The sequence below is a fragment of the Hippopotamus amphibius genome, chromosome 6 (assembly GCF_030028045.1).
Source record: "Hippopotamus amphibius kiboko isolate mHipAmp2 chromosome 6, mHipAmp2.hap2, whole genome shotgun sequence".
Taxonomy (NCBI): Eukaryota; Metazoa; Chordata; class Mammalia; order Artiodactyla; family Hippopotamidae; genus Hippopotamus; species Hippopotamus amphibius.
Genome location: NC_080191.1, coordinates 21,515,314 through 21,539,809, shown reverse-complemented (window position 1 = coordinate 21,539,809; position 24,496 = coordinate 21,515,314). Strand labels below are relative to the sequence as shown.

The following is a 24,496-nucleotide window of genomic DNA, read 5'->3' as shown; positions in this document are numbered from 1 at the left end:
ATGAACGGAGACGGGAGGAAGGCCCAGCTACCAGCAATTAAGAGCAGCACTGCAACACTTGGTATCTCCCCACAGGGCCCTTAGGCTCACATCGGGGGAAACAGCTGGTGGGAGAAATAGAAAAAAAGATTCCTCTTGTTCTTCCTGATGGGTTGTATTCCAGAGGCAGTACTTGACGGAAGCATCTTCCAGGCTTTTCCCAATCCATTTAAGGGCATCTAAGTGAAACGAAAAGTATCTTCACCTCGCCCTTTTTTTGCTTTCCTTCTTTTTTCCTCCTCTTGTCATTCTTCCTTTTTCTTTTCTCATCTCCTAATACTGATAGCTTTTTCAAAGTATCCTGGTACTAACTGCTCCACACACACATACACACACACACACACACACACATATGCTATTTTTCCCCTAAACTAAAAGAAGATTATTATAATAATAATTTTGAGGCAGAAAACTCAAGGCCAAGCTAGTAAGTACAATTTTTTTAACTTTTTTTTTAATGAATAAAGTACTACACACTTGTCGTGGGAAAAGGAATCCAAGATATGTATAGTACACATATACATATGTTTAGTATACATATTTTATACTACAAATATGATAAAAGCCCTACGGTCTCACCCATACCCCACAATCCCGTTCCCAGGAGGTGACCACCACTTAACAGTTTAGTATACATTCTTCCAGACATTTCTGTCATTTCTGGTCATTTGGCAGATTTGTAGTGCTTGCCTGCTATGTTCTGGGCAGAGTGATAGATGTTGGAACCAATGGTGAATAAGTATAAACACACACACACACACGTATCTATCTGTCATATCTATTGGCAAGAATGAGATCATGTTTCGCAATCAATAATATCTCAGAGCCACTTTTCCATGTTAGGATTGGGTTGGCCAAAAGTTTGCTTGGGTTTTTCCCTATGGAAAAATAGGGAACGTAGAAATAAATATACACATAAATAAATCTTTATGGTTTTTAACTGCTGTGTAGTATTCCATTGTAAGGCAAGTGTATACACCCTGTGTATGTTGTTTAAAAACAAGCCGCATTCCCTCTGCTTGCAGAACACAACCGGCTCCACATGGCTCAGCTGAGAAGAACCTGACAGGCTGGATAGGGATGCTCCGGGGGCCCGTCCCCTGCGCGAGGGTGGAGGGATAGCCAGCCGAGTGGGTTGACCCTCAGGACTCGACAGGCAGGCAGAGCAGCCAGGAGTGCAGGGCGCCTGCCCAGCACCCCGCTGGCCCGTGGGTAACTGAGTTCACACCTGGAGTCCTCTGACTCCAGGGCTCCGGCCACCGCAGCTCCCATTACAGTCTGCTGTCCTGGTCATCCTGTTTCTAGCATTTCCTTTGGCAATAAATTCTCTAGGGACTGATTAAATAAGGAGAAGGAAAGGCAAGGAAATAAACTTGAGGACATGAAAAATGCAGCCAGAGGAGGATTGGTGGGGGAGGGGGTGGTGGAGTTGGAGGAGGTACTTAAAAGTAGTCACTTTTTCATGACTGTGGATGGGGCAGTGTGTGTTGGGGGGAGGGGGGAGGATGGGCAGTGAGTCCTCCCTTTGTGATTAAGAGAGAGTAAGAAGTTTTTGCTTCACCCGCCTCCCCACGATCTGCCCCCAGTTTCCTCCTCTGGAGTTGCTGATGAATAACCGACCTTCACACCCAAGTTCAATCCCCTCCCCAGCCCAGGGCGCTGCGACACTGCTGAGGTCCGGGGCAGTGGGGACATTCCTCCGCAATTACTTAGCTGGGTGGTGAAGAAAAAAAAAATGCAGCCTAATTGGCCAGTGACCTTTTCCAGTGAATGAAGGAGGTTTCTGTTTTAAGAAATAAAGTGACTTCTCAGTGGCTGTTGGTTCACTGCCCACAGGGAGATTTTCGAGCGGAGGCTTCCTAGGCTCGGTAGAAATTTGCATACAGCTTCCACTTCCTGCTTCGGAGCCTGTTCCACGGCTTACCTGGGCCGGGAGCGGGTGCAGGGAGGCCCGGAGCGACCCAAGGTGGAGTGACCCGAGAAGCAGGGAGCGTGACCACCCCGTGGCCTGGTCTGTCTGTCCGCGGTGGCGCTAAGGTAAGTCTTTCAGAGTTGTCGCCTGCCTAGCCTTACTTCTTAACTTCTGACCCATTTTCTCCTTTGCTGAAGTGTGCTGCCTTCCTTTCCTCCACCCACCTCTCCCCACCTTTCGTTTGTTCGTGTACAGAGAGATCAGCTTGGGCCGAGAAAATGACAGCTATGTTTCTGCTGTGAGAAAACGCTGGTGGTTTAGTATTTCAGACGGGTGAGCGAAGATTAACTCTTTGAGGAGTGGAGACACACACCCCTGGGTCTGAGTACTTGGTGTCCTCACAAGTTTCGATTAAGAAGACAAGCCCCATTCTCCAGGGGGGGAGACGGGGATGGCAAAGATTAAGGAATTGGCTTCCAGCCTCAGGACACGTCAGTAGCAGAGATGGAAGGAGAACTCCCAAGTTTTCTTGATCCCTGTTTCACTCAGGGAAAAAAATCAACACCACATTCTCGGGCCAGGACATTCAGCTCTGCTCTGTGCTGACTGTGGTGCCTTCTCAGCCCCTCTGCCATAGCCCTCCACCCTCCCAAACGACCCAAACATTTGCTGACATGGACAGACAGTAAGCCTGAGACTTCAGGGAAAACAAGGGGAGAAGTGCCCTTATTTGATCTTAGAAGCTAATCGAGCTTCATGTGACTTTCAAGTTCAAGATGGTCTCTTAGCATAGGGGGATATTTTTAAATGAACAGGAAAAAAAGAGAGACGAAATAAATAATAAAAACAGAGGACAAGAAACTTGGTTTCAAGTTCTCACTCCATTCCTTACTGGCTCTGTGACTTAGGCAATTCACTTTGGTTTCCTAGGCCTGGATTTCTTCATCAATAAAATGTGGGTGGTGGTGATGAACTAACAAGATTATGTCGAAATTCCCATCTGACAAAATAAGGCTAGGGTGATGGGAATCTCAGAGGGGTAGCCATAATGGGTGGTCTTAAAAGATGTTTTGTTTACTGATTATTCACATATATTAATCTTACCTCTCACTACTAATAGATAGTTAAGTCCCTGGAGGAAAAGAACTCATTTCTTAATCCTTCTCTACCCTCTTGCACTCTGTACACTATCAAGCACCTCGTACTAGGCGCTCAGGTTTCTTCCATATAAGCTGCTCTGATTTGTTTCATTCATCTGCTCTCCAAGCAAAAGGAGAAGCCGTATTCTGGGTGAAAGGCTGGAGGGGTTAAGGAGTGTGCTGGGCTGCCACGTGGCTCTGTGGGAGGCTGCCTGGAATTTAGGTGTTATTGTTGGCTCTAGTTAAATGGGAGAAAACAGGGAGGGGGTCTTGAATTAGTTTATGTCCCATTTGGGTTGCCCTGGAAGAACTGGCCCGTGCACTTGCCCACAGAGTCAAGGCCGGCCAGAGAGCTGGCAGACAAGCCTGGCTCCAGAAGGCTGTGTTACTGACTTAGCTGGAGCTGGAAACGACTCCTTGGCTAGACCAGTCACTGTGTGTGGGGCCTTTAATGGGAGGTGAAAGGAAGCTGTGAAGCACATCCTGATACCATGTAAGGGTGATGACTAGGATTGGACACATTATTAGATGACCGACACACAGAATCCTTAACCTTTTCCAAACCACTACTTTTTAAAATATCGTTGTTGTTTCTTTTGAGCTATTATTCTCCCTCTGTATGGTTCAAACAGGCCCTGACTGAGTGGGATGGACTGACTTCTGGCTTTCAGTATTGCTCAGGTGTTTCTGTGGAATATCAAGGCCCTGGTATGGTCCTTGTTATGTCTTTAGATGGCTCTCTCTATCGGCCTGGGACGAGAGGACAGGAATTTCCAAGATGTTTCACCTGTGATGAGTTACTTATTTTTATTTTCAAATAACATGCTCCATTATCTGAAATCAGGCGGTTGTTTGCTGCCAGCCTAACTTTGATCCAGAAAGAACACTCAGTCTTTCTTCATCTGGTGTCATTTGTGATGGAATTGCACTAGATAGACGCCCCTGCTCTGCTCAGTACCTGCGGTGGGCTGACTAGGAGCGAAGTCTGGTCAGTGAACCCGCGTGTTGGGGAGAAGACTGTTAACTCGGGGATACTCACTTTGGGAGGGTGCTAAGATGGAAAATATTTAAGCCTGCTTCTCTCAAGATTAAGGAATTAATGATTTTCAAATGCTCTCAGAATAAGAAGAGGAGAAGGCAGTCATAGTTGCAGGAATTCAGAATCTTAGTTGCAGGCACTCAGAAAGATCAATTATGTGCGTAGTTTGTCTAAATTAAATCTGTGTTTCGAAGAACCGAAATCTCGGAAATACCCTGAATTCGAATCATTTTTCTGCTACAGGCAATTTTAGATTAGCCTTTCAAAACACATATGAATTGCAGGCAACTGCTGCAGGAAAAAAAAAAAAAAGAGAGAGAGCCCACAGATGAGGCATATTAAACTTTAAATTCCTTTCAGATCCAACGTTATGACCTCTAATGTTTGATCACATTTCCTTATCAAAACAACCCTGCAGTCCTTCCGTGAGAAAGCATCTGAGGATTAGAATCAAGAAGCTCTCCCCCTGGGCCTCTCCTGTTTCTTTCTAGTGCGTTGTCACCGGGATATTTTTAGTTCCTGAAGCCCAGGCTGTCCTTCTCCATCCGACATTTGACATTCTTTGTGTCTCTCGCCCAGCAGGCCGCCTGCTTGCCCACATGTGCATCGATGCCTGAGTGTTAAGCAAACTCTGTGCCTCTGTGTGCAGGCGTGTGTGTGTGTGTGTGCGTGTGTGTACACAGATATGTATACAGAGCTTCCTGGAGACCATTAGTTGTAAACTGGCTGAGGGAGGAAGGTAGGCTTTCATCCCCCTCGTGACGCCTAGAGCTGTGCCGCTTTGGCATGGTTCCCCGGTAAGGCTGCTGGGACCAAGCTATTGGGGACTGACTGGAGCCCCCAGCCCGTGTGACCGCCTTCCTTCACCCTGAAGACCCAGGCTGGCTGGGGTCTGGGCAGCTCCCTCAGCGTTGATGGAAACTTGGCTCTTCCCCACCTCCCTGTTTTCCTGCACTCATGGTTCCAGTGTTTTTCCTTCTTCCTCTCCCAGGCAGGGTCCCCAGGTCTCCCTCCCACCTCTGTTCTCCCTTCCTCCTCTGTGCTGTCTGCCCAGACTCTTCCCAGCTCAGCAGCTCACCTATACGACTCCTGCTTTTCACCTGCATTCATTCTTTCCCTTCCCTTCCAACTGCCCCTTCTCATATGCGGCAACATGTAAAAATCACAGTTTAAGCAAGCCTCTCCCCTCCACCAATAAAGGACACGTTTTTTAAGCCCTTCCTTCAAGGTTTCCCACTCTCCTCGCTTCTCTTCCATTTTCCTTTCTTCCTTGGTATCCCTTCTTCTTCCTCTCCCCATTTTTCCTTGTTGCCCCTTCTTTTCCTTCACTCTGGAGTCTGGACTGAATTAAGAATCACGAATGTGTGTTTAGAGAAACCGTATCTGAAGCAAAACAAACAAACAAAAGAACCCATGGGCTGGTTTGAGGTTGTTCTCTAAACGGTTTTTACCAGCTTCCAGCGTGGTTGAGTCAGTCTGCTCCCATTAGCCCTGTCACTGAGCTGAGCAGCTCAGAGGAGTTCCAGAGCGAACTTCTGCAAATCAGGTCGGGTCACGCTGCACTGCCTTCAGCCTGCTGTGAGCTGTACTGTGCAGGGTATGAACAAGGGCCAGTAAATGTTCCTTTGTCTCCAGGGCTCACCACTGCTTCCAATCCTCTGGCAAACCAAATGGAAGAACTTCTCTGTCTGGGAAATTCTGCAAGTAAACTTGGAAATATTTATTCACTGGAATTTGAACGTGAGCCACACAGTTCACTCAAAACCAGCTTCCACTAAGCAAACCGATGTTGGGAAAGTTTGCCTGCACTTGGACAGTAAACAAAGAACATTAATGAGTTTAAAGACTTTTTTTAAAAGCCAGAACTTTTAGACACATTAAAAAAATGACTGCCTGGAAAATGAAGTAAGACCTTGAGAATCTGTGATTGCAAGGATCTGATCCAAGTTGGATCTGAGGATCTTCCTAGCTGTAAATTTATGTATTTATTAATATGTCCACCTGAAATACTCATGCTGTGCGTCTCTAGGACCCTTCAACCCTATTGTTGACCCAAAGAATGCTTTTTTAAGAAAAATCCAAACAGGTGGTAACAGCAAGCTTTGATCATTCAGGAGATTGTAATATGGTTTATTAATTAGTCAGGCTGCTCACTCCTGCCCTTCCTCTGTTCCTTGCTCTGCTATCTGTCTTCTTCCAGGGACATAACACCTTCATTAAATCCTATCCGTCCTTGCCTCAGAGGCTTCCCCTGGAAGATATCCCCTCTCTAGATGCATCACCATGTATCATCACCCTTTGTTTGCGCTCTGTCAACAAGTTTTCAATTTATTTTGAATTCAGTTTATGATTAAAATTTAATGAGATCCAATCAAGTGCTTTTCTCAAATCAAGATACCTCTGCAGTCTCATCCAGATCCTCTATTGTAGTGGCATGAAGGAAAGCCATTGCAGCTTTCCAGCCTGGCCATTCTTTGTAAAACACAGGTGGCATGTATCCACGCCTCCTTAGCTTCAAGGTGAATGGTTCTGAAACCTATTTATTCCAGAAGCTTCTAGGGTTTACTCAGATCCTGCCATCCCCCTTCTCCCCTCCCCCCAGATAGCTGTACAAGTCAGTGCTCCCAGCCGAGATACAAGTGGGTTACAGGCTCTGGTACTGAGCTGCTTGGATCTGAACCCTAGCTATGCTCCTTACTGGCGCTGTGACCTTGGGAAAGTTACTTAACCTCCATGTGTTTAGTTTCCCCATGCCTAAAATGGGGGTGACAACAGTACCTGCAAATAGGGTGGCTGCGAGGATGATTTAGTACATGTAAAACACTTGAAGCAATGTTTGACGTGTAGTAAGCATTTAACAAATATTAACAATTATTGTTAACAAAGGGTAAGGTTTCTTAAGTATATCCATTTCATTAAGTTTATATTGATTTATCAGCATACTCTATATCAGAGCTTGATAAACCGCAACCCTCGAGCCAAAAGTTACCCATGGTCTGTTTCTGTACCTGCCTATTGCTAAGAATTTATATTTTTAAAGGGTCGTTTAAAAACAAACAAGCTGAAAAGCAGAATATGAGAAAGAGACAGTATGTGGTCCACAAACGTAAATTATTTATTATCTGGTTCTTTACAGAAAAGGTTTCCCAGTGCCTGATCTTGTTGTTTAATGGAAAGAGGAGATCTGTAGGCTAGAATTGGCTGTGACTTTGGAAAAGCTACTCAGTGCGCCTAAGGCTCTGTACAGCAGAAATGGTAAAATGATACCATGTACCCCGCCTGTGACCCAGATGTTTTAAGGACCAAATGAGATGATGTATATCAAATCTGCCGGAAATACGCATATTGGTTTAAAAGATATGGTCTCATACATTAGGTTCATGTAACAGTTTTAGCATCCAGGTATGAAAAAGTGAACACAGTCTAGTAAAACAGTTCCAAAGCCAAATCATTCGTCGTTGTAAAAATAACAAAATAGGCTTTGTTATTTGAGAGCTTGATATGGGCCAGGTCCTACAGTCAGCACTTTATTTACACCTTCTTCTTTTATCCTCACAATACCCTTCTATGGGGCAGATGCTATTATTCTCCCCACTTTACAGACGAGGAAAATGAGGCCCAGAGAAGTTATTGTCTCAAGGTCACACATCTAATCATGCAGCTAGCAGAGAAAGAATTTAATCGTAGGGAGCTTGAATCTAGAGCCTGTGCATTTAAGTCCTGTATATTTTACACATCCTAGAAATATGTATTGATTCAAGGTAAGCCCATCTGGATGGCAGAAGCCACAGTTAACTGTGAATGTGGACATCAGATCCATCAATATGTGCCCTGAGACAGACTAGTGTCCTATGCACACCAGGGTGGGGTCGAACAGACCTGCAGAAAGAGAGGCGAACAAGATGGGAGGAAAAGAAACTTTTGGATGAACTGTGAGATAAGAAGGGTAGTGCTGTGAAGACTGATAAGCTCTGTTTCGAGAAACTAATAATTTAAGGCAGAATGTGCTGGAGGAGAGAAAGGTTGCTGGGAACAGACGTGAGAAAAGACTTGGAGGCAGCAAAAGAGAGAGAAATAGAATGAATGGGGAATTCTGTGAATGGGACATCAGGGAGCATTGTCACAGGGGATGTCAAAACTGCTGATGTCTGGATAAGGTCTTATCTGCAAAACCAGGCTATACAGGAAGGGGAGGAGGCAGAAAGGAAGCCAGAGAGACCGAGACAGAAAAACAGAGAGATTTGAAGAGAGATGCTGGTCCGAGTCTAACAGCTGGAACCACAGCTCACAGTCCAAAGGGCAGCAAGATTCCAGAGAAGGAAAACTGCTGTCTCTTGGGTCCGATCAGAGTAGCAAGCAGACTCACATGCACCAGTTTCACCTGGTTGTGTGGACCTGGGACTAGCCCGCCGTTCCTAGCTTGTGCCACCCCAGTCCCACCCCAATCCCACTGACTCCCACTCTGGACAAATGTCCCCACCCTCTGCTGGACGGTCTTTTGTATTTTAAGAGACGGTTCACTCTCTCCTGGGTGGTCGCAGCAGTGCCTCTCTCACATTGGTTCTTAATCTTTGTGAACATCAGAATCACTGGTGGAGATTTCTTTTTCCTTTTCTATCTTTTAAGTAGATATACAGGCACTTGGTACAAAACTTAAAAGGTGAAAAATGCTCTGAAAAGCAAGTCTCCCTCCTGACCCTGTTCCCAGTCACCCAGCTCCCTTCCCAGAGGCATCCTCTGTTTCAGCTTCCTGGCCTGATGGCATGGGCATACACAATCTTAGATCCTACGGAGGGTAGCGTACTCTACACACTGTTCTGCTCTTTCCTTTTGTAACTTCACAATAAATCTTGGAGATAGTTCCACATCAGTTCACACAGCACTTCCTCAGTCTTTTGAAAAAGATGCAGCGTATTCATTGTAAGGCTGGACCACAGATTTAAAAGCAGAACCTTTTTGGACTTGTGAGTGTCTTGTAGTCTCCGCTGTTACAAACACTGCTGCATTGCCTACCATCATAGCCTCTTCACTTTACACAATACGTGCATATCCCTGGATATGAAATTCTTGGAAAGGAAATTACTACGTTAAAGGACAGAAGATTTTAAAATTCTGATACTTGTTGCCAAATTGTACAGATGACACTCCCCTTGGCAAAATACGAGAGAACCTATTTAGCTATGGGGCTTAAACAGAAACAAACAGCAGCCCTGGCCCCGCCTCAGAATCTCTAGGTGTGGGGCCTGCACATCGGTATTGTGAGCGGGTCCCTGGCCAGACAGCCTCTCCCTTCCCCCAGGGATCTGAAGTGATGAGCTAGAGATGCTCTCAGTGCTCCAGCCTCTCCCCGGCTTCCAGACCTCAGTGTCGTGCTGATGAACTGAGACTGTCCAGAGCACCGCCCGCCCTGGGGCTCACCGGGGCGTGACTGGAAGGTCTTCTGTCCCCCTAGGGGTCAGAGACTTCTCTTCTAGGTCATGGCTAGAAAACAGGGCTTTTCCACTTAACACCAATGGCTACCCTCTGTTAGGGATGGGAGCAACAGGCTGTGACGGGGTTACAACTACCTGGACAGCATATAGAGAAGGTCTGGAATAAAACAGGGGAAAGAGAAATGGTTAGGAGTGAGGAGACACTGAGTCAATTTTTTTTAAAGTGTGATATGTATATTTTTAAATATTGACGTTAAAGACCAAAAAACAAAACTGTCACTCCCACCCCAACCCACGGATCTGCCTGTGGCCCTCCAATGTGGCATTGGTGTGTAGCTGTTCTCTGTGACACCCTCAGGAGGGTGGCAGGGTTGTTCTGTCAGTTCTGGCTGCAGTCTATGGCGGAGGGACCCTCGTGGTGACGGCAAGCCTGCCCCACCCTCTGCTGTTCTTGGTGAAGCTCTGAGGATGCAGGACACCAGCTGCCTCCCTGTCTGGAGCAGAAGAGCAGATGTCCCAGCACGCTGGGGGGTGGACTCACTGTTACTCTTCCAGCAAGTGTTCAGGTCAACCTTGCCTTGATGGGACCTCTTCAGGCATGGCGCAGGCCCACCTCGGGGCCTGACCCTTAGTGGAACTTAATACATTTTTAAGAGGAAGAGACAAGGGTATCTATGTGGTATAATTTCTAGAACTCTGAAATCCTCCCTGCCTCCCTTCATGGGCCTGACATTCTCACTGTCAGGAGTCCTTTCAGCTGCACGGAGCTGTCTCCTCTCCAAAACAGGCATCAATCATTCATTCATTCAACAACCATTTATTGAGCACCTACTCTGTACTGGGTACAGTTCTAGATGCTGGGAATACACCTGTAAACAGAAGAGTCGAAAATCACGCCCTCATGAAGGTTACATTCTGGTGGAAGGGGGGAGGCAAAAAGCAAGGAATGTACTAGATATTTATATTTATAACATATAGTTTATAGTAAATACAGTGGTGATAACTGCTAGAGAGAATGATAAAGCAAGGAAAGGAGATAGAGAGTGTGAGGAGCACGTAAAAATTTTAGAGGGTGACCAGGGAGCCCTCACTGAGAAAGTGAGAGCTAAGTAAAGACCTAAAGAAGAAAGGAAGCAAGCCATGCACATATGTAGGGGAAGAGTGTTCCAAGAAGAAGGAACAGCAAGTGCAAAGACCCCGGGGTAGGGCCTTTGATTTCCTGTATTAGTTGTCTTCCTTAAGTTGGATCACAAGCAACTTGAAGGTAGGAATAATGTTTTCTGTGTTTAGAAATAATTTCGTTTACCTTTCACAATATTCCCTCTTGTACCTCTTGAGTTTTGTGTCACTTGTAGGTATTAACATTTGTAAAAGAGTTTTAATTGAGTTTATGCCTCAGAAGAGGGGGCACACAGAGCTGGACACATAACAAGGTTCAGTAATCATTCGCTGTTTGAATATTTGTAGTGACAGATTTAAAACATCAGGGTTCACTTTGTTTTTTAAAGATCACGAATCCCATAGCTTCATTGCCAGGCCAGGTCTACTCACTGTCATCGGAGGGACCATTTGTTCCTTTTCAGACCCGTTTCAACTCTAGAATTTCCACCCTAGGACAGACCTCAAATTCTCAGTTAGATAACCACAGTCCGGAGATGACCACACTAGTCACCCTTTTTATTAGCTTCCTCCAAGTCCTTAAGCCTCCTCAGCTAGAAGAGAATTTGCAACTTTTTAAACGTAATTTTATTTTTTGGGGGAAGCACTTCTAAGGTATTCACCCAGGGAGAATATAAACAATTGTACCTGCAGTGTGGAAAATGCACATGAATCGCATACTGAGAAATAGCTGACAGCATTTAGTTCTCTGCTGGCTGGAGGGCTGGCTGGCAGCCTCTCTTTCCCCACCCGCTCCTTCTCCCCCCACCCCACCCCTGACCCCGCCCCTTTCAGCTGTGGGGCCCACAGATGCTCGCAGGAGATTATGCAACACTCAGCCAGCCCTTCGGAACAAACTTTTGTTTCCTGACCAGCTGAAGAGCATATTGTATGCATTTCCAATTTCACAGCTGTAGAAAAACTGTAAGAAAGAGAAAAACAACGGTGAGCATTTTTAAATACTCAGTAGTTGGAATATGTGTTTTGGGTAGGTCTCATCAATTGAAATCAGTTGAAATTTGTGTGTTTTTACGGGGTCTAATCAATTTAAGTGATATGGTCTCTTCTCTGCAGAGCCAAGGGGCAGGAAGCACACCCAGCCTAGACAGTGGCCTAGAAAGGCCTAGAAAGGAGCCAGCCTGGGGCAGGGGACACCAAGGCAAGGAAGGAGGGCCGGCCAGGACTTGCAGCCTGAGGGAATTTTCCGTCGTTTGCACAAAGGTTGTTGGCAGCGGTTGGTTAAGTCTGGTACCAAGGGAGGGTCAGAGAAATGTTCGAGGGCTCTCACTTGGCAGGGAGTGCAGGACAAATGTAGGTCTCTTTCTATAGGCTGTGAAGATAAATTTGGTGGGAAACCACTGATCCCACTTCTGCTCTTTGGGGCAGCATTTTAAAATGCATGCTTGGGAATTCCCTGGCGGTCCAGTGGTTAAGACTCCACGCTCTCACTGCTGAGGGCCTGGGTTCAATCCCTGCTGGAGGAACTAAATCCCATAAGCCACGTAGTGCAGCCAAAAAAGAAAGAAAGAAAGAAAGAAAGAAAGAAAGAAAGAAAGAAAGAAAGGAAGGAAGGAAGGAAGGAAGGAAGGAAGGAAGGAAGGAAGGAAGGAAGGAAGGAAGGAAGAAAGAAAGAAAGAAAGAAATGCACGCTGTCATGTTGCCATTGGGTTGGATACCAGGCTTAAGAGAATGGGATTTCTTATTTTTCCAACTTGTCTTAGAACAATAACTGATGGACATCGTGCCTTTGGGCACAGTAAGTCCTCAGTGAGTGTTTGTGGTTGAAATTCTATGTGGATAAAAGAGGAATTTAGAAACCCACCACTGCCAGCACTGCCCCGTCCTCTCTGTATGGCACTTGAGGTGTGCCATGTACAAGGCCTGCCTGGAACAGACCGCTGGGATTCTTTTCTTTTCACCCCCTGCTCCCACTGTCTCTACTGGGGAGGCTTCTGCAGGCCTCCCATTATCACTCCCGTGACATCTTTTCCCCTGACCTGCCTCCTTCCTTCCCCTGGAGGCTAAGCATCCTGAGACATCATCTCAACCCATCTAATGAGGAGGAGAGGCGAATTTTCTTCCTCATTCTGTTATGTTGATTGAGAGTTCTATTTTTATAGGTAAAACCAATATTACCTGGACGGTGGGCTAACTGCTCTGTGGGCTAAAGGCTAGTTTAGCCAGCCTTGTCCGTGTAGCTACTACATCACAGACCAGATGGTCATGCAGGCATTGTGCAAGAGGGAATTAAGTCCTCCAAGCAACCTATAGTTGTAAGTGGAAAATGTCACTATGACCTTTTCTGCAGTGCTTTTTAAACTCAGGCTTTAAAAAATCTTTTTTTTTTTTAATTAGGCAGTAGTCACGTGGGTAAAAGTTTAAACGTTCAGAAGATAAAAACTCTCCCCCTCCCTTCTCTCCCTCAGCTCAGTTACATTCTCAAAGGCAACCAGTGTCTTGTGTCCCCCATACACCTTCTACACATGCGCAAGCAGACGCGCGCGCGCGCGCGCACACACACACACACACACACACACACACACACACATTCGCCTCTATTTTTTCACACAAAATGGCAACATCGTATCCACATTGGTCGTCACTTTGCTTTCTTATCCCTGAACAGTATGTTTTAGAGATCATTCACATCCGTCACTAAGATATCTTTCATCATGGATTCCAAACACACACGAAAAAAACCTCTCTCTGATTACTTCTCTTTCCTCAAAACTTGGCCACGTCTTTCCCTGCTGGTGTATGACTTCTACCACATGATGGTCCAGTCACATTCTTTGAATCGCCTTCCAGATAAAAATATCTTAATAAGCCTTAGTACTTTTGCCTGGAGGATAAGTGAACAATTTGACGTGATCGGGGCTCTGCCAGCACACTGCTGTCACACTGCTGTTAACTTAAACCGCATCTTGAGTGAGGTCCCTTAAGGTCACGAAGTGGGGGACTGCAAGAAATGAGCTGACTTCTGAGGCTGCGGCATGTTCTCTCTTGTTGCAGAAACTAGGATGAACCGAAGCATTCCTGTGGAGGTGGATGAATCAGAACCATGCCCAAGTCAGTTGCTGAAATCCATCTCAGAATATTCCCTGGAAGAGGAATCAGAACCACCTGCTCCAGACACAAGGAACATGGCCCCCGACAGCTTGTCTTCACCTCAGACCCCTCACTCTTCCTCAGGAGACGTTCCGCAGGCTCACCCACCCCTGATACTTTCCAGTCACCGGCAGCCTGTGTCCCAGCACGTCACCTGCCTGCGCGCTACAGTCCTGGCAGAGAGGGAAGACAGCTTCTGGAGGAGACACCCAGACCCGGGCAAAGATTTTCCCTCGGGCTCCGCTGCAGCCAGCGAGCCTGAGGCTGCGTCTGTGGTTGGAGCCCTCCCCCCGGAGCATCAGTTTTCACTTATGGAAAAACGTAATCAATGGCTGGGAACTCAGCTTTCAGCAGCTTCTCCTGACACGGGCCATGACTCAGACAAATCAGACCAAAGTTTACCTACTGCCTCGGCAGATCCCCCGGGCAGTAGCCAAGGGGTGGTGCAACGGCCCCAGCCCCACAGGAACCGAGCCGCCCCAGACCTGCCTACGACAGACACGGGGTATGATTCGCAGCCCCAGGACGTCCTGGGCATCAGGCAACTGGAAAGGCCTCTGCCCCTCACTTCCGTGTGTTACCCCCAGGACCTCCCCAGACCTCTCAGATCCAGGGAATTCCATCAGTTTGAACCTCAGAGATATCCAGTGTACGCACAGGTGCTGCCTCTCCACCCTTCCCCACAGGCTCAGTGGAACGATCACTACTACTGTCCTGGAGGCCCGGATCACCAGGTGCCATGTAAGTGAGCTTTCCCTCCTCTGGACATTCTGGGCTGGGTAACTGAGGAAACGGAACTCTCACATCAGCGTCTCGCATCCCTAGACCAGCACAGACAGGTCAGACAGGCAGGGAGGGCATTCTGCTTCCTATGCGGCCTTCCACGTGTGGCTGGATTTGCAAGGGGCTTTAGAAGAATGCTTTTTCTTGGCCCAAAGCCCATCGCACTTGGAACCTGCTCCTCTAGGAAACATTAAGTATAAAACAGATTCCTCTCTAGGGTAGTTTAAGTGAAACTTGTCATGGGGCAGGGAGACGACCCAAATGACTCCTAGAAAACTTGTTTATTGTCCAAATTCTTGGGCATCTGGGTTTTTCCTTCTTTACAGGCTTCTTCTCCACCTTAGATTTTTCAGAGAAAGGCGCCTTCTGTCAAAAAAAAAATCAGAAGGTGTCCAGAATGCCATGAGACTGAATTCATGCCATTGCATGAAGATCCAGTTGCTCCTATGAGTCTATTGCTTAAAGCCCTTTAGAGACTGAGCCACCCACATCTACCTTAACATCTAGCCACACTCGAGGACTGGCGGCCCCCCAAACTGGTCGAGCTATCTCACATCCCCCTGCATTTGCCCGCACTCTTCTCTCTACCCAGGGTATTCTTCGCCTTCTTGTACATTTGAACCAGTTCTATACCCTTTTTTTAACTGCTTTTTTGAGATCTAATTTATATACTATAAAGTTCACCCTTCCCTCATTTAGGTATACAATTCAAGTTAGAGTTATACAACCATCACTGTATACACCTTTTAAGACTTAGCTCAAGTGTCCCTCTGACAGCCTCCTCAGATCACTCCCTCCTCCGGGCTCTCAGTTTCCTTATGCTCTGCCTGTTGGGGCACCTAATGCCAGCATGGCATCTACTTATGGACTTGTTTACTTCTTCTTCCAGACTGTAAGTTTTTGTACATTCAGCAAAGGTGTATTTTCAATCTATAATTCCCCAGCATTTAGCACAGTGACCAGCATATACTAGACTCTAAAATAAATTATGTCTCTTTTTATAAATTTATTAATTTATTTATTTTTATTATTGTCTGCATTGGATCTTCTTTGCTGTGAACGGGCTTTCTCTAGTTACGGAGAGTGGGGGCTACTCTTCGTTGTGGTGCACAGGCTTCTTATTGCAGTGGCTTCTCTTGTGAAGCATGGGCTCTAGGTGTGTGGGCTTCAGTAGTTGTGGCTCACGAGCTCAGTAGTTGTGGCTCTCAGGCTCTAGAGCACAGGCTCAGTAGTTGTGGCGCACGGGCTTAGTTGCTCCTCGGCATGTGGGATCTTCCCAGACCAAGCATTGAACCCATGTCCCTTCCACTGGCAGGCGGATTCTTAACTACTGCGCCACCTGGGAAGTCAATAAATTATTTCTGAATGAACGAATGAATAATATGTATCAGTGCAGTAAGCATCTCTGAAAGTGATAAAGTCTTAGATTGAGATGAAAGGTCTGTCACAATTCTTGACGTCAGGTCTTCTCGAGGCTGCCGGAAAATAACAATAGGGCTTTACAGAATGAAACATGAGGCTGGGAGATGCAATATTTTTCTTAGCAAATAGACACCATATCAAAAGCAATTCAAAGGGTCTGACCAAAGATACTGACCAAATGTGATACCTAGCTTTAAAATAAATTTTAGAAATAATTATACATCCTATAATCAATCACAATTTACGTATTTGTACATGTACATTTAATATAAAGCTTCCTAAAGTGAATGGAGCAACAGAGTAATTCCTAATTGAAGAAAAGAAAAGGCGAGGTAAAGGAATTTAACTTAGAAGATGCTTGGAAGAAAACATGCAAAAATGAATGTGAGTTAAGAGTGAGGCTAAGAGATGAGGAAGCAGCAGGGCTTCAGGAGAAAGAGCCCCTGAGGTCTACAACTGGGACTCTAGTGTCGCTGTGGGATGTTGGGAAGTCAGCTGACCTGAAAGCAGGGACGCCATTGGTGCTCTGAGAGCCCAGGAGTAGGATGGGTGTGGTGACAGAGTTCCTTCAGCATGAATTACTGAAAACTGAACCTTGTCAGGATCAGGATTTGCATTTTTCTCTCACTGATTTCTAAGTTAAAAAGGAATGATTTTGTGGGAATAATACCACAAAATACTTTTTTTGTAACATTCTGCTATCTCCATTTAAAGATAATTTTTCTGATCATAATACTAATATTTGTTCACTCTAAAAACTGAAATATGCCCAAAAGCCCAATTCATGTTTCCATCATCCAAATATAATTCCTTATTGGGGTTTGACATATTTACTGGGGTTTTTTCCCTTGCATATATATATTTAATATAAAATTAAAATAATTTCAGTGTAATTCTTCCAGCATCACTTAAAAATGCTGCATATTATCTCATCAGATGCACCTATCAAGTCATTTTTAAGCTATTCTCTGTTGTTGGACATTTTAAATAGTTTCCTACTTCTGATCCAATAAGCAATGATGTGATACGCCATGTACATAAGTTTTTATCTGCATTTCTTTTTTTTTAATTTAATTAATTAATTTATTTGCTGCATTGGGTCTTCACTGCTGCACACGGGCTTTCTCCAGTTGCGGTGAGCAGGGCTACCCTTCATTGTGGTGCGTGGGCTCCTCATCGAGGTGGCCTCTCTTGTGGCTCGCAGGCTCTAGAGCGCAGGCTCAATAGTTGTGGCGCACGGGCTTAGCTGCTCCGCGGCATGTGGGATCTTCCTGGAGCAGGGATCAAACCCATGTCCCCTGCACTGGCAGGCGAACTCTCAGCCACTGCACCACCTAGGAAGCCCCTGCATTTCTGATTAATTCATTAGATTAATATGTAGAAATGTGAATACTTCATCAAGGACTTTGTGAGGCTAAGTCCCAAGCAGTTGCCTTTAACCACTAACAGGAGAAAGCCCTATTGTGATAGACATGGACTCATTATAATTTGAGGGTCGCAGGAAGATCTCACTTGAAACTATTTTTTCTGTTGAACCCTGAAATGGCATTGTTAACGGTCTAGTCTTTGGAGGTAGGCATTGCCCTCTCTGGGCAGGCTCTGTTAAAATGCAAAGACTCCCACTGGGAACACTTTTAGTCTTTAACACCTGCTTTCTCTCATCAGATTCCCTCCCCTTGCGCTCTGTATTATTTCCTTCTGTTGAAGTTGGGGAGAAAGGGGGAGCCTAGGATCCTGGGAGTGAAGATAAGTGATGAAAGGCAGAGAGAAGAGAACTTGGACAGGAGAAGGGAATAATTCACAGAAGACGTATAAACAGCCAATAAGCATATGAAACCAAGCTTAACATTACTGAATTTAAGAAATGCAAAATTTTTAAAGATATATTTTTCCTAATCGGATGCACAAAAATAAAAAACCTGGGACAACATCTAGTGCTAGCGGGGTTATGGAGAAATGAACTTTCCTATCTACTCTTGATAGGAGTGTAAATTGGTACCGTCTTCCAGGAGGCAATTTCACTATCAAAATTTTAAATGTGTCCTCTTTGGTCCAGCAGCCTCACTTGTAGGAATCTATCCTACAGACACATTTCTATGCTACAGAGCATATAAAAATACATGAATGAGGATGTTTATTAAAGCATTCATGTATTAGAATAAGAATAAAAACACTGAAATGCCTATCAATAAGGAGACAGATTATCATAAATAATTATAAATTAGTAGATTATAAATAATTATCAAATTATGTTATAAAGAATATAAATTATTGTAAATAAGTTGTGATTTATTTGTACAATAGACTACTAGGCCCCGTTAACGTACAATAAAATACACACTCTGACATAAAAAAGATTAAGGGAGAAGCATGCAGTGTTGATCCCATACGTATTTTTTTTAACTATATATGTTTAAAAACTCCATTAAAAAGTCTAGAAGATGGCTCCAACAGTGATCGTTGGGGGAGGGGAACAGGGAATTAGGAAGAAACAGGGAGATTTTTCTTCTAACTCTACATACTTTTGTCAAATTTGCTATAGCAAAGACACATGACGTTTATAATTTAAAAAATAAGTAAAAGTTTAAAAGAAAAAAGAAAGGTAAGGGGAATTGAGAGTGTACATGTGGGCTCAGCCCAGTCCACCCTGCATGTGCCTTGGGCCTCGTTCCCAGAAGCATCTTATTACAGGGAAGAGGGTCAGGGTTGGGCTGGTTTTGTCAGGGAAATTCAGGGTTTATTGTTTTTCTTCAGAGCGCTGCAAGCCCAAAATATTTACAAAGCCTCCAACGGCAGTGGCTCCCAGGAAGGTTGCTGTGAGGATTAAATGAGATAATGTACTAAAGACACTAGGAAAGTGGCTGGCTTGTAGTAAGCCCTCAATCACTAGCAGCTCTTAGTTTTTATTGCTATTATTTCAATGCATCCTGCAGCCCAGCCCTGTAGAGCGCTCCTCTACTTCTAGATCCCTCTCGCTGACACAGATTTTAAGCATTCAAAGCAGGTGTACAAATGCTTAGTTTCATATCAGGGCTATAACTGCACTTAATTGCCAACAAAACCACTTCCAAAGAGCTGTTCACCTAAGCGATGCTCGTGCAGTTGGAAACCATGGCTACGTGGTTCTACTCGGCTTTAGAAGAGTATTACTTCCTCATCCGTTAATGAAAATATAAATAAATAATGATCACCATGCAAATGGCATACCTTAGCCTTCGCAAGTTAAAGCAAAAATGGTTACTGGTCACCCCTTTCATGTAAAAAAAAAAAAAAAAAGAAGTTATCAAAGCAGCTGAAAACAAGAAGTGGGAAAAGCCTGTTTCCTGCCCCCCATCTCTCCCACCCCCCCCACCTCTGGGAGAAGTCAGCCTCTTCCTTCCGCAGAATCCTTCCATTGAAGGTCACGAGGATGGAGATCATGGCTATGCAATCAAATAAAATCCATGACACAAATAAATTGGAAAAAAAGAATGTATTAAATCTAAAGTACTCTATTTTACTGTAAAATTCTTGCTTTCTTTGCCAAGGAGACTGAATAATAAACCTGTGGGCACATGCCTACTATTGCTCGTATGGACCCCAACAAGTGATTACTTGTATGCTAGAATGCATGCACAATTAAAAGTAAGGAAAGAACAAACCAGATGGAAGAAGATAAAGAAAGGCGTTGCCTTTCGTGAACTACAGCTGTTTACAGCTGTAGGAGTTCCTGTCACAGTTTATCTTGGCCATTTTGTTTTCCTGGCTAAAGTGATTACATTACATCATCATGTTTTTTGACAACTTGAAAATCAGATTTTATTTTCTCTCTCATAAATTCTCTTAATACCATTCTTAATAAGGAAGAAGAATGTTGAATGTTTTGACTAAGTGGAAAACCTTGTTTAGGATTTGGTTTACAAATTCCAAGTGGTCAAAGCCCAGTAACAAGAAGACCATGTATACCCAGGCCAAGAGGATCATAAGATTGACAAGTAACATACAGTTCTGGGCACCCATTCATGATTGTGCAAGATTTGTATTTTTGTTTTGTGATTAACACGGCGTCAGAATCTGGGAGTTACTGTGCCAACAAATCACTTGTCTGTCACATCCCCCACCATCTTCTACTATCGTCCATCTTCTACAGAATACAATCTCTTGATGGAATTTTAGGCACCGAGGACAAGTCAATGGGGGAGATATTTGGGGCAGTGATTTTTTTTTTTTTTTTCGGCTGTGTTGGGTTTTTGTTGCTGCCCACGGGTTTTCTCTAGGTGCGACGAGGGGAGGCTACTCTTTTTGAGGTGTGTGGGCTTCTCATGCACTGGCTTCTCTTGTTGCAGAGCATGGGCTCTAGGCAGGTGTGTGGGCTTCAGTAGTTGCAGCATGCGGGCTCACAGGCTCTAGAGTGCAGGCTCAGTAATTGTGGCACAAGGGCTTCGTTGCTCCGTGGCAAGTGGGATCTTCCAGGACCAGGGATCAAATCCGTGTCCCCCACATTGGCAGGCAGATTCTTAACCACTGCGCCACCAGGAAAATCCCTGGGCAGTGATTCTTAAGTCTACTGTGTAGGTGGCTGCTGGCTTCCATGCCTCTCCTACTCACATGCTAACGAGTGTGGGTTTGTGTTTCAAAACAGACATCCACACAGATTTTCTCTCTCTCTCCATTTATTTTGAGCTACTCAGGAAAATTATAGCCTATTTATCTCTGTTCACCGCATGCCTAGCCATAGAGGTTCAGTAATATTTGTTGAACGAGTAAAAAGAAATCTGTTCTCTATTTCCTGGAAAAAGGGGTGATTCCCTCATCATGAGGAGAGACTTTGTGATATCAAGCCTTGGAAAGGCCGTCTTTACTTGTCTTACGGGAGAGCAAAGAAAGGAGGTCAATGGGACTTGGAAACAAACCTTGTTCATTCATTTATCAACTTATTCAACAAATATTTGCCCAGTTCTGTGCTAGACACTGGGTATACAGTGGTGAATACAGCACACATGGTCCTGTCTTTGTGGAGTTCATAGTCTACTGGAGATACGTCTATATAGATAAGTAGAAATCAGCAAACAAAATAACAAAGCATACATGTGATAAAGGAAATAGCCAGGTGTTATAACAGACATTAATAGGCAGGATGGTGAAAGGAGGCCTCTTTGAGGAGGATGCATTTGAGCTGAAATCTACAGGACGAGAAGGTCCGGGAAGCAAGGCGTTTGGTGCGGTTAATGCAAGCAAGTGGGCTAGGGCAGGGTGAGCAGGGAGAGAATGATGGGCTAGAAAATGAAGATGGCAAGGACTGTGGTAAGGAATTTGGATTTTTTTCTAGGTTAAACTTCTTCAGGAAAACAAAAAATTGAACGCTATAATCCTGAATAAGGAACTTTGAATAGTACTTGGCATGTAACAAGTACCCAGTAAATGTTAGCCATTATCATATACATAGCACCCAACTAAACTAGCAAGCCTTGGTCAAAAATAGTGGAACAAAACTATCAAACCTTGAGCAGAGAAAAGACACTCATTTACCTGACAAACATAGATTTTATTTCACAGCTTTTCTACACAACCAGCCAAATTCCAGACAAAACCAGTCAAGTTCCACTTACAAAAAAACGAAACCTTATTTTTGATTGACCCTCTGATATTCAATATTTCTTTGTTTTAAACAATCAAAGGACAGCACAGAGAACTGTATGATCAGTACCCTAATTTTAAAAATAGATGAGGTGGATCACTTTCATCTGCTCACACAAACCAGTGTAAGTTTTTATCCCAGGTGGCCATTTCAGAAATGAGAGTTACAGCTAATCAAACACTTAGCCCACATGCCTTAGTGATTTTAATGATATGATTTGTTGCTATGAGACAAAAACATGTTGTGCGAGGAATAATCTGTTAGAAATCATATGACCTTGATTCAAAGGCTTTTGAGTAACAGCACTAACATCCGCTTTCTGGAAAAGAAATGAATCCTATGATTAGAGCTTGGTAGTCCTTTTAAAGCAAATAAAACCTTATTAGCCACTTATTAATGGATACGAGAAGCAAGAATGGCTCCAAACATTAAAAACTTTCAAGGCCACTGGCAAAGTTGCTCCTCTTCTTCTACCTTGTCTTTCTTCTTCCTACTTCCGGAGGAGACACTGAAAAATACCCCAAATGGATAGTGGATGAGACGTAGACAGTGTAGAAGACCAAAGACCTAGCAGGCAGATTGTGCAGTCCTACATGGCTTCACTTGTGTGTGTGTGAAGTTGGCTCTGTAACTCTCCAGTCTTCATTCATTCACTTACTGAGCATCCCCTGGGTGTCGGTGCTGTCCTTGGAGATGCGGTGGCAAACAGACACAGTTCGTGCTTTCACAGCACTTAGAGTCTCGTAGGGAAGGCAGGCAAGAAGTTGACAAGTAACAGTCATGCTTATTTACACAAACAGGATAAGTGCCAGGAAGAAAATAAAATACGGAGATGGGATAAGTAACTGGTGAACAGGTGCTATCTGAGCTGAGCCCTGAATGTTGAGAAGCTGATCTGTAACGATACAGGGCAAAACATTCTGGGCAGAGGAGATGGCAGACTTAGGGTCCTAGAGGTGGGGACTAGCTTGGGGCTTTCAAGATGAAGAAAGACAGCCAGGATAGCTAGGGCTTGGTGAGCTTGTGAGAATGTCGCAGGAGATAAAATCACGATGAGCAGAGACCCCATCACGCCAGGTGGATTTTAAATGCAGTGGGAAATCTCTGGAGGGTTGTATCTACAGCTGGCTTTGTAAATGGTCCACTCATACAAGACTCACCTGAAAACATGGCTGGCCCTCGCCTAGTGACCTGATGGCAGTGGCACTTTTTGCCCTGTTCTAGCTGAGGAAAAGAGCAGCAGGAGAGACCAGCCCTGTAGCCCTGAATCTCCATCTGGTGAGCTGGACCCCTTGGAATGTATCTCACCTGCCCCAGGACAGCTATAAAAACAAAACTTGGGGGGGGGTCTATCTTGTCCTAGACCATAGGGGCCTCTGTGATCCTGTGTCCCCATTCTTAGAGATGTCTTCCAAGTCCTCGTCTTTATCAGCCAGGGGGCTGGCATAGGCCCAGTCAGATCCTTTTATCCTCCTCCCCTTCCTTAAGCCCCTAATATCATGACCAGGCCTAACCAATAGCAGGGCCAGGGTCAAGGTCAGGGCCAGGAGACAACCTGGGCTGAGAGGGGTGTGGTCAGTTTTGCCAGAGGAAGCATGACAGGAAGGACCTAACTGCTGTCACAGTTCCAAAGCAGACAATAGACTAAATCCAGGGATTCTGACCATGCTTGAGAAACTGGCTTACGCACATTTCCAAGGGTCACCCAGCCAAGTTTCCTGAGTCCAGACAGTGGGGACGTGGAAGTGGTCACACTAGTGAACACACATTATTTGTCTTCTGTACTTGAGGCCATAATCCCCTAGGTGTTCCCCTGAAAACTTATCAAACTAAGAATAAAATTCTTAACCACATTCTCAGCCTCCACATCCGGGTTCCCACCTGTTTTTTCTGTTGTTTTCTTGCTCACTTGCTAGTTTTATTTCACTTTAGATCCCTGCATGGATCCTACCCACACAGCAGGGAAATTGGTTATTACTTTTATAATCAGAAAAAGAATAAAGACCAATAAATATCTTTCGAAAAGCAAGGTTCCTTCTTGCCCTAACTAGCTATGCCTCCGTGATCATCCAAGTTCTTACTTGGGCAGAGGTGGCAATGCTTGGATCACCAGGATGTGCTCATGATTCATGTTTTAGGATTATCCACTTGGCTCTCTCCAGTCCCTCTCCGCACTGCGCCCACCCCCTAAGGTGCATCCAACCGCTCAGATTTCCCACACTTGAGCCCCTTCGTGCCCGGACAGTGCCCTCAGAGCCTTCCTCTCCCACCCTTCCTGGGGTCCCTTGCTACCTCCCCTGACCTTGCCTTCTCTTCTCTCACCTGCTCAGGCAGGTTGCCCTTCTTGTCTTGGGACTCTGCTACTCCTGGGCCTGGCTGGGACCAACTTTCTCCTAGGTTACAAATTCATGTAAGTCACTGCCAGGCCTGGCTTTGCCTTGAGACTGCCCTCTTCTAACTGCCCTGGCCCCATGTGCATGTAGCCTTTAGCAAGAGAGGACCGAGAAAGTTGGGAGATGTTGCCAGCTGGTTGGCTACTTCCCAGAGGTATGAGCCAAGTTTTCATTCATTTGCTTCTTCCTAAGAGGGATTGGTGTGTGTGTGTGTACGCGCGTGCGTGCAGGGAAAAAAAGGAGTGAGTAGTGATTCTGTATCTATCATGAGGATAATTTCTCCCAGGCTTGGGTTCTAAAGATTTGGGGGATTATGGTAGAAATAGTGGTGATCTGGACCCCTCAGAATGTATATCTTGTTCTAGATTAAAGTGGTATATCTTGTTCTAGATCAAAGTTGTCTCTGTGGTCCTACCTCCCCATTCTTAGAGATGCCCTCCAAGTCCAGGTCTTT

The 24,496-nt window shown here is 45.0% G+C and overlaps 1 protein-coding gene across 2 annotated transcripts in view; it reads left to right on the top strand.

The window, feature by feature from the left end:
- Positions 1 to 1,558: 1,558 nt before the first annotated feature.
- Positions 1,559 to 24,496, top strand: part of TRAF3IP2 (TRAF3 interacting protein 2) — a 41,291-nt gene continuing 18,353 nt past the window's right edge. Inside the window, exons 1-2 of one of the 2 annotated variants that reach the window (XM_057739221.1) lie at positions 1,559 to 2,076; positions 13,732 to 14,568. In XM_057739221.1, the coding sequence (XP_057595204.1) occupies positions 13,740 to 14,568 (829 nt within the window). In that variant the 5' untranslated portion in view covers positions 1,559 to 2,076; positions 13,732 to 13,739. The remainder of the gene's footprint in view (positions 2,077 to 13,731; positions 14,569 to 24,496) is intronic. The other variant, XM_057739220.1, reaches the window with a different exon arrangement.